Source organism: Coturnix japonica, chromosome 7 (assembly GCF_001577835.2).
Source record: "Coturnix japonica isolate 7356 chromosome 7, Coturnix japonica 2.1, whole genome shotgun sequence".
Classification (NCBI taxonomy): domain Eukaryota; kingdom Metazoa; phylum Chordata; class Aves; order Galliformes; family Phasianidae; genus Coturnix; species Coturnix japonica.
Window position 1 is genome coordinate 23,092,702 of NC_029522.1, and position 12,789 is coordinate 23,105,490.

General features: G+C 44.4%; 1 protein-coding gene across 10 annotated transcripts in view; it reads right to left on the bottom strand.

The window, feature by feature from the left end:
* Positions 1 to 12,789, bottom strand: part of BIN1 (bridging integrator 1) — a 76,256-nt gene that overhangs the window by 39,293 nt on the left and 24,174 nt on the right. For all 10 annotated transcript variants that reach the window (XM_015868790.2, XM_015868781.1, XM_015868791.2 and 7 more), the window contains exons 2-4: positions 8,430 to 8,510; positions 2,627 to 2,681; positions 1,739 to 1,833 (exon numbers count right to left, since the gene is read on the bottom strand). In XM_015868790.2, coding sequence (XP_015724276.1) covers positions 1,739 to 1,833; positions 2,627 to 2,681; positions 8,430 to 8,510 — 231 coding nt within the window. The remainder of the gene's footprint in view (positions 1 to 1,738; positions 1,834 to 2,626; positions 2,682 to 8,429; positions 8,511 to 12,789) is intronic.

Here is a 12,789-nt window from a genome sequence, read left to right on the forward strand (position 1 = left end):
TTCCTTGGAAAAGCAAAGAAGCAGAGAAATAAGATGAAAACTGAGGTCATGGCAGAAACGTAGAAACAGAAAGGGCAGCTTGATGCTGCTAATTCAGGCAGCCACTTGGAGGACACAACATCCTTCAGAAACCTCCCTTTTAGGGTCTGCCTTTTCCTCATCAGCACTAGTCCAAATCCATACAGCAGAAAGGAAGATGAAGGTCAGGGCAGCCCTCATATCCTCCTCCCTCACTTTCCTCCAGCAGCAACAAAAATGGGACATCTGACACCACTGCATTGCTTTTTCCTTCACTGTAACACAGTTCCGAAAGATAATGAACAGCAGAAAGCTATCATCAGCCCTCACCACCTGCCTCCACAGCCTCCTGGATGTTCTATTCAAAGCTAGCACTCTAACCCACACATATATTATCCTTCACTTTTCTTCTAATTTCCCATCAACAACCAGGATTAGATGGAAATTACTTATACTTCCTGTTCTTCCATTTGGCCAAATGGTTTTGGAAAAACTATTCAGGAAAAATTCCCACTTTATGGAGGAATTTTTGGGCGTTTTTTTTTTTGGGGGGGAGGAAGAGTAATTTTCTTCCAGCTCTCTTTTCCTGAAGAAGAGAAACCAAGACAGACATTAAATGGAAAGATGGAAGCTGGAAATACTCCTGCAGACTCTCAGAGGAGTTGCATTTAGGTCTCTGGATTCTTGCTCTTTTTGGCCCCTCTGGCTCAAGGTCTCAGAAAGGACAGTCCCCTAGGAGGAACCATGGTGGCTCAAGAAGGAACGAGGCCAATAGAGAATGTGAAGCCAAACCAGCTGAATTACAACTCCATTTACTGCAATAGCACATCATAATAGAAAGTTTCCAAGTTAATGAAAGAATTGACCTGGAAACGGTCTGGTTTTGCTTCTTTTATCTGCTTTAAAGTCAGTATTTCCTGTGTAAGATGGAAATGTTATTTCAAGAGATAATTCTGCAGGAAAAACCCAGGGAAGTGAACAATCATTCTCTTGCTTTCTTTCCTGTGTCTTCCTTGCTGCCACAAACAGCTGCAGCTAAGCCCTGTCCTGCAGCCTCATAGCAGAACTGAACTGCCACAGCTGCTGTTCAGTTGAGCAGCTGAACAAGACAGTAGAGGATGTCTGTCTCCAGCTGGACCACTGTACATATGTGCCAAGGAAGATTCAAGCTGTCAAATGATGGGTTGTGCCCCACGTACCACAGAAAACACCTGGGCAAGTTGGACAGGCATCACCTCACCAAATGATGAGGAGAGGAGCAGGCTGGGGTGACACGTGGCCCAGTCAAACGAAGCGACAAAATATGGTAGCTGGTGGTACTGCTGTAAGTGGGAGGTTGACTGCAGCTACACAACAGCTGCTCTGATCATGCTTTGGGAATCAGTTTATATTCCTATTACTCTTACAGAGAGAATGAAAAACATACCTAGTTATTTCATTACAGACTCTCTTTTGGCTTCTTCTGTCCCTTTTTAGCCATTGCTGAGGAAACAAAGTTGTTTGTGCGCATGAGTACAGGGCTCTTCATAGTGTTCAGAAATCTGGGAAACAAATACAGGCCACATCCCCTCAGCTATCCCTTCTTCCCAATACCTTTTCTCTTTGATTCCTACTGCAAAGATGCACCTATAAAGAAATTCAGCTCTCTGATGTAGTTTCCAAAGCCTGGCTCCTCTTATAGATCAAGTCCAGTGAGTCCACATCCTCTGCTGAGTCTTACCTCTGCTATTTTATTTGTGTCATCTCTCCCAGGCCAGTCTGGCTCATAAACTTCCTGCAAACACTCCGTCAGCTTCTTGGAGGCTTCATGCATAGCTAGGAAAGAAGAGGTAGCTGCCTCAGAAACAAGGAAATGGTTAATCCCTTATCCTAAGGAATGGGAAAATTAGAAGCGTTGAATAAGCTTCAGCAAATACTAAGATGGGACTTGCTGAATGTGTGCCCTCTAATAACAAAAAAAACAGAAGGTAATCATAGGAAAAAAGGAACTAAGAATGCAGTTACATCAAATACACTGCGGTCATTCTCCCCAGGCAGAAGATATGAGTGTCTGTCTACTAAGAGAGCACCACCAGCTCAGCATTAAAGCACAAACCCATCCTGCCTGAGAAAGATTTCAAGAACTATGAGTGAATCCCAACAAGACAAGGGTGACCTCTTCTGCATTAGTCTGTACAGTTCCTCACTGATCCTCAGGATCATGAAAACACTATTATATATTTCAGTAATTAAACGTGCTGTGAGCACCCACACAGCATTGCCTCCAGAGCATCCCCTTGGAGCTGGGTAGACGTGACTGCCATTTGCAAGCCGTTGGATCTGGGAATCAGTGAGAACATACACTAAGTTCAGGCCAGGCATTAGGAAAAATGCCTTTACCATGAGGGTGGTCAAACACTGAAACAGGCTTCCTTAGAGAAGGAAAGTTGATGCCCCGTGCCTGTCCGTGTTCAAGAGGCAATACCATCCTTAACATGCTTTAGCTTTTGGTTAGCTCTGAAGAGATCAGGACCGGTTAGTCTTTGAAGGTCCCTTCCAAATGAATACTCCTTCCATCCTAAAACCCCTGACTGAGGATAGGAAACCCTTCTGCATATGTCAATCTTACCTTTTACAGAAGCTAAGTAAGTTCGGAGATCCTTCTGCAGCCTTGTGCCTTCAGACTGTGAATATAAGGAAAAGACCATCAGTTATTTTCCCATTCAAAGAGTAAGAGAGAGGAATCTAGCATTTCTAAGGAAAGAAAAGTCACTCTGCAGGTGGGCCAAACACCAGCCCTCTAACCAGCCTGAACAAACATTAACAAGATGACCACACAATCCTCTGATCTTCTTGGGAGGTCCACAACTGGTAACTTGCATGCAGTGCCCCCAGACTATTGATCAGCTCTGTGTCAGTGAAGCTGTGAGCTGCTTCTGAAGCTGAGTCAGCTTTAATGTTTCAATTTTGTACAGATCATTATGCATAGTCCAAAAGACAATAGTTAGTTTGTAAGAAAGGGGCTAGTAGTTCTGTGCAACAAATGTAAAAGGAGTCTGCAGGTTTTAGGAGATAGATTTGATTGTCATACATTGCTTTGGGAGCAGCTTAGTTCACCCCTTTCCTGTAACACTGCAATTAAAATCTCCAGTGCAAAATGAGCACAGGGGGTCTCTGAGTTGCCCAAATATCCTATTTAAACCGCAGGGCTTGCAAATACAGAAATAATCTTTTTCTTCAGCTTTACTGCAGAGCTGGGCTTCCAACAGCAGACCTTGCACCCTGGGAAACAAAAGATTAAAACCAGACACTAGTCTGAGTTTTGCTTGTTGGAGCTTTCAGACAACAGATAAGTGCTGCAGAAGAACTCAGATTACAAAGAACTTTTTACAGCAAAGTTAGGTCAGACACGCATACATGTACACCTTCCTCAATACAATCACTCTTCCATTTTGAGCACAGTCAGATCCATGGCCCCCATAACCATTCCTCATTTCCCTTCCCAGTGGGGGCCCCCAGCACAATGAACACTGACAGCTGAACACAACTCCAGAGATGAGGAGCTCACAGAACTTCTCTGACAGCTGTCTCAGAGCTAACAGCTTTACAAGCAGATGTTTCCCATCAGCTCTCCCTACAACGCAGCCACCTCTTCACTCAACTGAGTTTGTGCCCAGATCCTTTGTGCTTTTGGTGCAGCTGTGCTTTCTAAGCAGAGGCTAAATCTGCCCAGCTGTTGAAATGGCTCTGCTAGCATAGTGTTGTGCAGAAATCCATCTGCTTCCAAACACCGTGTCTGATTTGATTTCCTTGCCTCAAAAGCTCTAGATGAATTCACATTCATTATTTTCCTACTTTGCCGTCAGCAGAGGAAATGAGGGACAGCAAAAAGCTGTTCACCTTTTAAAAAGAACGTCAGACCCTAGTTGGAAAGAAAAGCATAGGGAAGTGACTCAAAGAGCATACAAGAATAAAGGAATAGTGGTCATATCAACTGCTAAAGTCCTAGAAGGGTCTTACAATACAGGGCAAGTAAACACAGAGCTCTTTGCTACCTTAAGGTAAACGTGGAAACCTGGGCAGATGAAACTTCCTGGTGGTGCAATCAGAAAGCATCAGAGGGGAAATGCCACAGTAATTGAAGACCACACATGGAGGACCACCAGTAGCTCAATAAATTATGCCCAAAGCAAGAAAGGCTTAAGGGCAAGCGTCTCTAAAACTCACAGAGTAGAATTAGCAAATGTCAGTTCACAAGAGGAAATGGCACAAAAGAAACGGACAAGTAAAACCTCAGTTCTATATACTTTCATAATGTAGCTGTATCATTTTTAAGAACTACTGAATTTGAACAGAGTTTTGAGGTTATAAAAAGCTTAAAGGCAGGGAAGGTCCTCTTTGGAGGTATTGAAGAACAGAAGGTTGAAGTGCGTGAAGAGGGAAGTTACGGAGGTATGGTTGAACTTGAAGATGTTCAGGAAAGAAATATCACTGCGGTCATTTTAAAACGTAGAATGTAAAGAAATAAGAAATAAATACTACACATATCTCACAACTAAAAAAAAACCCACAAAAGGCAAGAAAAAGTAGGACAAAAATGGAAGGTCAGTGCCAACTCTAGCTGACTAACATATTCATTCCTCATCCTTTCACTGACAACTTAAAACCTTAGCACCAGAACAGTAGCATTGACTTTTGATGTAGATGTGAGCACAGTGAGTTATTCTAATCAAACATGAAAGAAATTAGCACTGTGAAAAGCCTGATGCATTGCAACATCCAGGTGTAGCCATAGTTTTGAGCAGATACTGCCATGCTTGCAACCACAGTGTAATTCAACCTGTGAGCCTGTAACACAACCAGGTAAAATACAAAGGGCAGTACGTATGTAGGAAGTATGTAGGAAGATGCATATTTAAAACTAGAAGAGCTATGCTGGGAAGAATGGAAGAGTTTTATCTTCAAAGACTCAGCGAAACACCTACTACTTATAACTGTGGATAAAAAACAAGAGTATTTTTGGGATTTCTTCACAATTCCTTGTTTTATTTGGGGAGTGTATGTGTGCTTTCATTCATAATACCTTTCACTCAGCACTAATTAAGGATGCAATTTTCAGTAGAGCCTTTTCTTAGTTGTCAGATTTCCTAAAACATTTCCCCCCCCCCCCCGCTTCAAAAGAAAAGATGTCATAATTCTCTTCCTAGGATTGAGCAGCAACAGCAACTTCTCTAACTGACTGGGTAGGTAGGGCTGCTTTGCGTTACTTCTATTACCTTCATTGGTACAGTATCATTGGGTTTTGTTTGGTTTTTATTTATGTTTTGTAAACATGGCAATAACAAGCAGTTACATTATGCAGAATGGCTTATGAGTCTCACAGGAGACATGGAATGCAACTTAAACACACATTGGAATAAATACAAAAACGACCCCAACTAGATCCTAGAAAGAGAATGATGACATCATCAAGATGAGCATCATGCTGCTGGCAGTGCTGGACTTCAGATGTTGGCAGCTCACCCTGACACCCCACTACTGCCAGAACAAACACTGACCTCAGGACACAGAGGAGCAGTGAGAAGGAAAGCACAATGCCAGGAAGTAGTGTGTGTGTGTAACAGTTTTAACTGCACTCTTATTCTTTCTCTTTCTGCAAGTTAGATCTGGACTAAATAACAATTGCAATTTTACAAACAACACGTTCTTGGACTTACTTATGTGTATGGCATGCTTTCTCTCTGACCATAAGGAAGCTTTTAGTTGCAACACAACCAACCCTACAGCATAAGAGCAAAGATTAAGCCTGCAACCCTGCAGGGACACTCAGGACTGCACAGCCTGCCCTGCTGAGGTTGAGCAGGGCAGAGAAGGACTCAGAGCACACCAGCAGCAGTTCGTCTCTCAGGCACTTGGTGTGAAATGCTGAATTTCCACAGCAGTGGCAGCTCCTGAATGGTATCAGAACTCAGCAGTTCTGCCAGGCAGAAACCTGAGGCAGTGCCAGGTGTAAGGGCTGCCACCAGCCTCCTGCTTGCTCACTGCTGAGTATTTCAGTTGCAGGCAAAGAGAAGCCAACGTATGGCACGTCTCAATCATTGCACTTTTGCCACAGGTGTCTTGCTCCCAGGTCCCCAAGGACCATTTCCATGTGTGCTGCTGCTGCCTGGGCACAAGTAATGCTGGGATAAAGAAGGAGAGGGGAGCCTTACAATAAACAAGCTGGGAGGCTTATTGCCAAAGAGAATCTGTTGTGAGGGCCAATTGTAGGCCCTGAAGCCCAGAAGCACAGCTATGTTCAGCTCACTTGTCACGTAGCAAATCCATCTGCCTGAGCTAAAAAGCTCCCACTACTCAGAGCTCAGAGTGATACCTCTTATGAACTTGAATGGAGAATGATCTGGAAAATGCAATGCGTTCCCTTCTCTCCACTCATCCATAATCTGGAAGAACTACAAGATGCCTTACAAAATGAGTAAACTATTTTTAGATCTGCTCACCATTCACTGACAGTCCCCACCAGAGAATATGTGCCAGCATAACCCAGCACAGTCTTTATTATCAGAGGAGCCTCTAACCAACTGAGAAAACAAGGCTACTGCCACATGGCTATTTTTTTTTTTAAGTCCCTTCCTGTTTAAAAACTTTCTGGTTGCAACCCAGCGAGCCCCACAGGACAGCTGTTCTGTTACAGGTCTACAGTGAAAGATCATCTTTCCTCCAGACTTAATGCTTCCAACTAGAGCACGTTCTGTATGGAAAGGACACTAAGATCTCACGCACAGCCACACCACACCACGTGCATGTAGTGTATACATTAAAACTCAAAGTAAGTTTGTATAAACACACACATACACAGTTAAAGCTTTTTTCCCTTTCTTATCAGTATAACAAGTCCTCAATCGCAGATAACAATCCAGATAACTCACTTTTATGATCTGCCCCCGTGGAATAGGTATTGCTTGCATTTATTTTACTGACAGGGAAATTGCACGTCAAAACAAAACCAGCAGACAGCATGCAGGAAATGCCCAGCAGCCTCGGGATCCTCCAAGAAATTTTTTGGACTGTCTTTACAAGATGGGAAAAGAAACTCAGCAGTAAGGAGCATAGAGGCAGTGGTTCTTTGATATGCTTCTCAATGCACCCCTGGACTGATGGCTTTGGAAACTGAAAATCCATCTCTGACAGATTTGAATCTAAGTTTTTCAGGTTTTCTTAAAAAGTAGATTTCCTAATTGCTGACAGTCTCAATAATGACAGGGAGAAGTCACATCTGGTAATGTCATGCCCCCAGAAAGTAGCCAAACTGTATTCCTCTGTGTACTAGAGAATTTAATGAGTAGACACGCTACAGAAATATTGCATGTACTTCTGAAGTAACAGCAGCTATCACTGCCAAGAGAATGATCATCAGTCTCCAGGAATCTGTAGTCAGCTCTGGTTAGATGGAAGTCCAAGTCAGACTGAAAGGTTTTCATTATATTCAGCTGTGGATAATCCCATCTCAGACAATTTTGGGCCACAAATCTGCTGAGTCTTAACAGATACGATACAGCTGCCACTTACAGCTCCAGAAAAAAAGCCCCAAGTATGCCAGGGCACAATCAGTCTAAAGGCCTTCCCCAGCACCACCTGCACTTTGGGGTGGCATGTGCTTCCTGCTGTGAGCCAAGAGCAGCAATTTCCCTAGCACCAAGCCCACCAAGCTACAGTCAGCCTTGTAAACTCCCTGGAGCAACTGATGTAACCTTCTCCCATTTGGGTGCCTGAATATTACAGATACAACACACCCAGGTCAAGAAGTAATCCTGCTCCTGCCTATGGGAGGGGGGACTGCTACACTACTGAGATATTTGTGTGCTGGAATATAAGTTAGAAGCAGAAATATAACAGAATGAGGATTCAAGCTTGACTTAATCATTGTGCAAAGACAGAGAGAAAGTTGCACCTAGATCTTATCCACGGAAGGACAATTCTTTGTCTCCATTTGCTCTGTTCCTCTCTCTTCCACCTTTTGTTGCACTTCAGGAACTTAATTTACCCTTGTTCCAGTTTATTTTTTCATTTCTGTTTCCTCTCCTATCCATCTTTCAGAAACAATGACGTTGCTCCCTTACCTCTGCGTCCAGCCCAGTAAAACCAATTACACCATGAAGCAGCTGCTAACTGAAGGAAGTTTTCTGGATGATGTATTTTTTTCCCTAAACTTTGGTCCAAAATATACATTATTTTTTAGCATACACTCACTCCACTATAGGAGATTTGGAAGAGAGTGTGATTTCTCACAAGTGGACAATTAAGAGTTGTGGGTCACTTCAATATAAGAACAGCACCACTTAATGTAACATGCTCTAACTGCCTATTGTAACAGATAATTAAAAACTAATGCTGAAACCCAGGGTGAAATTACATATCTCTAATCATCTTACCAGCTGCTTGTTGAAGTTCTGCACGCACTGCTCAAACTGCTCATCTTTTGTTTCGTCTGCTTTCCCAAGCTTCTGAAGGACCTGTAGAAAGAGAGGGAAAAGATTAGAGACTTAGAACACAGATAGAGCAAAGCAGACAAACAGAAGCCGTTGTAAGCTCTTGCTCATGAAGCTGCAAAGAAGGAAGGTTAAAAAAGTCTTCCTTATTCTTGTACTTATGATTTCTGCAGTATTTCTCTAAATAGTCATAGTTTGAAAAAGGATTTATAGATGACTCAGGGTGAACTCAGACCTCTAATATTTTTCAGTAAGGAAGAGCACGACTGAGGCTTGTTTTTCACAGGTCTAATGCATCTCCTGGACCAACATGAGACAAACCACATCCCAAACATGCCTCCATTTCTGTGGTTACGTTCTTTTTGGCTTAACACGAGACTGGTCTAGACATGGTGGGTTTTGGCTCTTGGAACAGCTGGACTGTGCTGCCCTAAAACACAGAAAGCTGCACAGAGATGTCCTAGGAAAAAAGACAATAGATGGAGCAGTGAAAGTCTCATATTCTTCCCCCCTTTTCTCACAGTGCACACGTTTGGCAGGAGCTGGCTGTTGAGAATATCTGGGGCCCTGACACCATGAACCTGTGTGACACCATCACATCTGAGAACGTCAGCACCCAGCACTTCTCCTCTCATCACCTCTCAGCACAGCACAGCTCCACACAGCCTGCAAAAAACTCCTTATCAGAGTACTTCCCTTATCACACTTCAGTGTTAGTGAACTCTGTGCAGCTGCAAAGTGGGTCACACTGGTGCCATGAACAAAGCACTTCACTTTCTGGGCAGGAAGGCAAGTCCCAGACAAACTGCAGCTGCAGAGGAGGGCAGCAGTTATTTGCTGTGCCTTAAGTAACTCCAGCAGCAGGGAATCAAGGATACAAACTACAGATGGTTATGCTTGATTACAACATCGTCGTTAATCAAAAATAAAGCCTTGTCTTGTAGTGCCAATAAAAAAAACACAGAAAAGCCTACCCAGTCCTCAGTCACATGAGATTCTGAAGAGCAAGAGGTGGGAAATAAAGAGTGTTGAGAGAATGCTTGGACAAGAAAGAGAGGGCTGGCTGCTGAGAGCATGACTGCCAGAGAGGCAAAAAGCACTGGAAAGCAGAAGTATCCTGCTCTGCTGAACACAGCAAACCTTTACCCATAGATCTCAATCATCATGTTCAAAGGACCAAGGCAAGAACCTGCTTCAGCTTTTCTGTCGTCAGACCCTCCAGACCCTCCCCTTCAGGGAAGCCACCTAAATCAGCTTCCTCCAACCCCTTATACTACACATGGATCTTTTCAGAGAACGTAAAGAGGATTATCCTCCTGCAGGGCAGGGATTAGACTTCTATTTTCAGTTCCCAAAATGGCACCGCAAAGGTCCACGCAACAGGATGCAACATTCACCTACTGGCCCACTCTCATCTTACTGACAGGCAGAGAGGAGGGCATTTGTGTTAAGTCTGTGAGCCTAATCTCAATTCCCCACTCCTACATAAACACACACATTCCCCAGCTTATCCCTGACTGCAGTAACTGACTTTAGAGCTGGGCACGAGAAATCAGTCCGGTCATTCAGCTCATAAATCTCTTTATTTAGTCTGGGATCAGACGTCTAGGAGGGAATCACTGTTTTCCATTTTTCTCCTGTTCAGCAGCCCCTCCTCAGCTCCAGGAGTATTTGAGATATTCATGTGCCAGCAAAAGGTGAGAGGGAGACACACATACGTATATGAAGACCACATTGAGAACCTTCTGAGTTAACTCAAGTGACAGCAGAAAGCACCACAGCTATAAATGCCTAATGAGCTTCTAAACTGTCTACATAGAAAGATGCAGGCAGCATGGTTATTCCCACCTTCCTCTCAAACCCTTGCCATACAAGAGCTAACTGGAAAGCAGAAGAAAAGCAGTACTGGTTGGATAGGCAGAGTCCTGCACATCAGCTACTGGTACCTCTCCTTTGCTCATCTGCATCAGTGGAAGTGGGTACATGCCATAGGAATGGTGCTGCTGTTCAGACTAGATGCTTCTCTGCCATTCTAACAATTAGGAGAAGGATTGAGTATGGATTTGTCTTCCAGAAGTGGTATGGTGAACCATACTTACTGCTCAAAGGTCTCGTGCTCAGCTGTACTTCCTTATGGTACCAGATCTATAGGGCAAGGATTTCCCAACAAATGAGTGACTTTCTAATTGTCTGATACGTGATACACCATCACACTGGAAGTGTCATCAGCAATGGTAAGTGCCTAGCAAAAACATAAGCTGCAAAGTCCAAAGAATGAAGTTTCTAATGAGAAGATCAAGAGAATTGTTGCACATATAAAGGAGCTTTGTATGAGGCAATACATCTGTCTGGCTAATCAGGAGACATGATGCTTTCAGGCCTGCAGGGAGAGAGACTGTTTAACTTGAAAGAATCCAGAATATGCCACTGGGGGTCAAAGGCTTAGAACCGCCTCAGTGCATCCATACCACAGAGCACTCTTTGAGATGGCCTGCCTTCCTGCTTCCCACATGTGTAAGGAGCTCATCTGGTGTCAGGGGGGCAAGTGCATCAGTCCGGGATCATTCAACCAGCTGGGATGATCAGGCTCTGCACAGGTCCTGAAAAAGTCAGGATTGGAAGGGGCCCCAACACACAGCCCGGCTTCTCCTCAATTTCTCCTCACTGCTACACAAAGGCTTGTGCCCCACACTTGCAGGCCCTATACACAAGTCCCAGCCATGCAACCTGCTGGTTCTTTTATTACATGCTATGGCACAACCCACACAGATGTCAAATCCAAATGCCATATGAGCTGTATAAAACAATGGCTCCACAAGGTTGGCCCTCGCAACTACTCCCAGCTCTTCCAAGAGAGCAGAGCAGGCAAGCTATGACAACAGATCCCCCCAGAGTCCCTACACCAAGCAGATGGCCCTGGGTGTGCTGCTGACTGCAGGCATGCCTTTTCTCTCTGCTAATAACCAGTGAGCTCACAGGACAACTCCCGTCCCTGGACTGGTACATGCCGTCATAGGTCAGGCTATTCCGAGTGAGCCACGGCTGCTCCCTCCCTTCCCCTGTGACGGTCTCTAATCCCCCAGCTTGTTGCAAAGCCAGATGAGGTTCGGATGGAAACTTCAGGCTCTTTGATAGCTATTAATGGAGCAGATTTACCAGGGTAGGAATCAGAACCCCACTGCGGCTCCCAAATCTCAGGGCAGATCAGAGATGGTGTGATCTGACAGCTGCTGTCTGGAAGCAAACCACACCAGGCAGCAGCATGGACATGGCATTTAAGAGATTAAGCAGCAACCATGGCTGGACTCCTTGGTCTGCCCTTGACCTGAGAAGTCCCAACCCTGTATAATGAAAGTGACCATTACAGAAAGGTAAGAGGCAAACAACCACACTCCCCACCTCATACATAGATTCCCAGGCTCTCTTTTGAGCACTGGGCACACAGAATAGAGATCAGTTTCATGAACCAACTCTTCAATGCAGAACAGCAATCACCAAGAAATCCAATCTGTGGATCCTAAATTGAGCAAAGTTTCCACCCCAAACACCAGAACTTAGGGTAGTCCAGCCCTGACAAAGAGCTGTGTTGCTAAGCCCAAAGCCAGGGGAGCTGAACCCTGTGGGACAGCACCTTCCTTCACACTGCATCAAAGAAGCTGCCGTCACATCTTATTGATACAGGCCCTCTGTTCCTAACCTCTTTCATCTCATGACCTCTCCTCCCTCACAAATGCCTCTGACTTCTACTGCACTGGGGTTAACAGATACAGCACCTTCAACTATCAACAGGGCAAAGAGCCAGAAAACAGTAACTAATATTGATTTGCAACCAATTCACATGCACCAGTGGGAGCGGGTCAACTAGCAGCAGAACAAATCTTCTCTGTTGTCAGCCTGGTTTCTATGAAGACACTAACATGGGATTGGAAAAAAAAAGAAAAAAGAAAAAAGTCAAAATGCAAAGCACAAAGCCACGTAACTTAAGGTACAAAGGAAATTTCATGTGCTGTTTAAACCTCTGCCCCAATGAGATGCGACCTGTTCAGCCAAGCACAGGGAAGGAGGACTTGAGCTTTGTGCTCAGGGAGAGAACCAGCAGGTAGGCCCAGCAGGGCAAGGCCTCCTGTCCAGGCCCAGCACAACTGAGCCTTTCTTTGGAACAAATGGACAAAGGAGGCTGGGATGGGCAGGAAGACACTCCAAATGCCTTAGAATTGCATTTTAAATTGAGGAAGTTATTCCTGGGGGCTAGTCAATCAGCAAGACCCTGGGATCACTGGATGATGGGAAAGGGCAGTTTCAT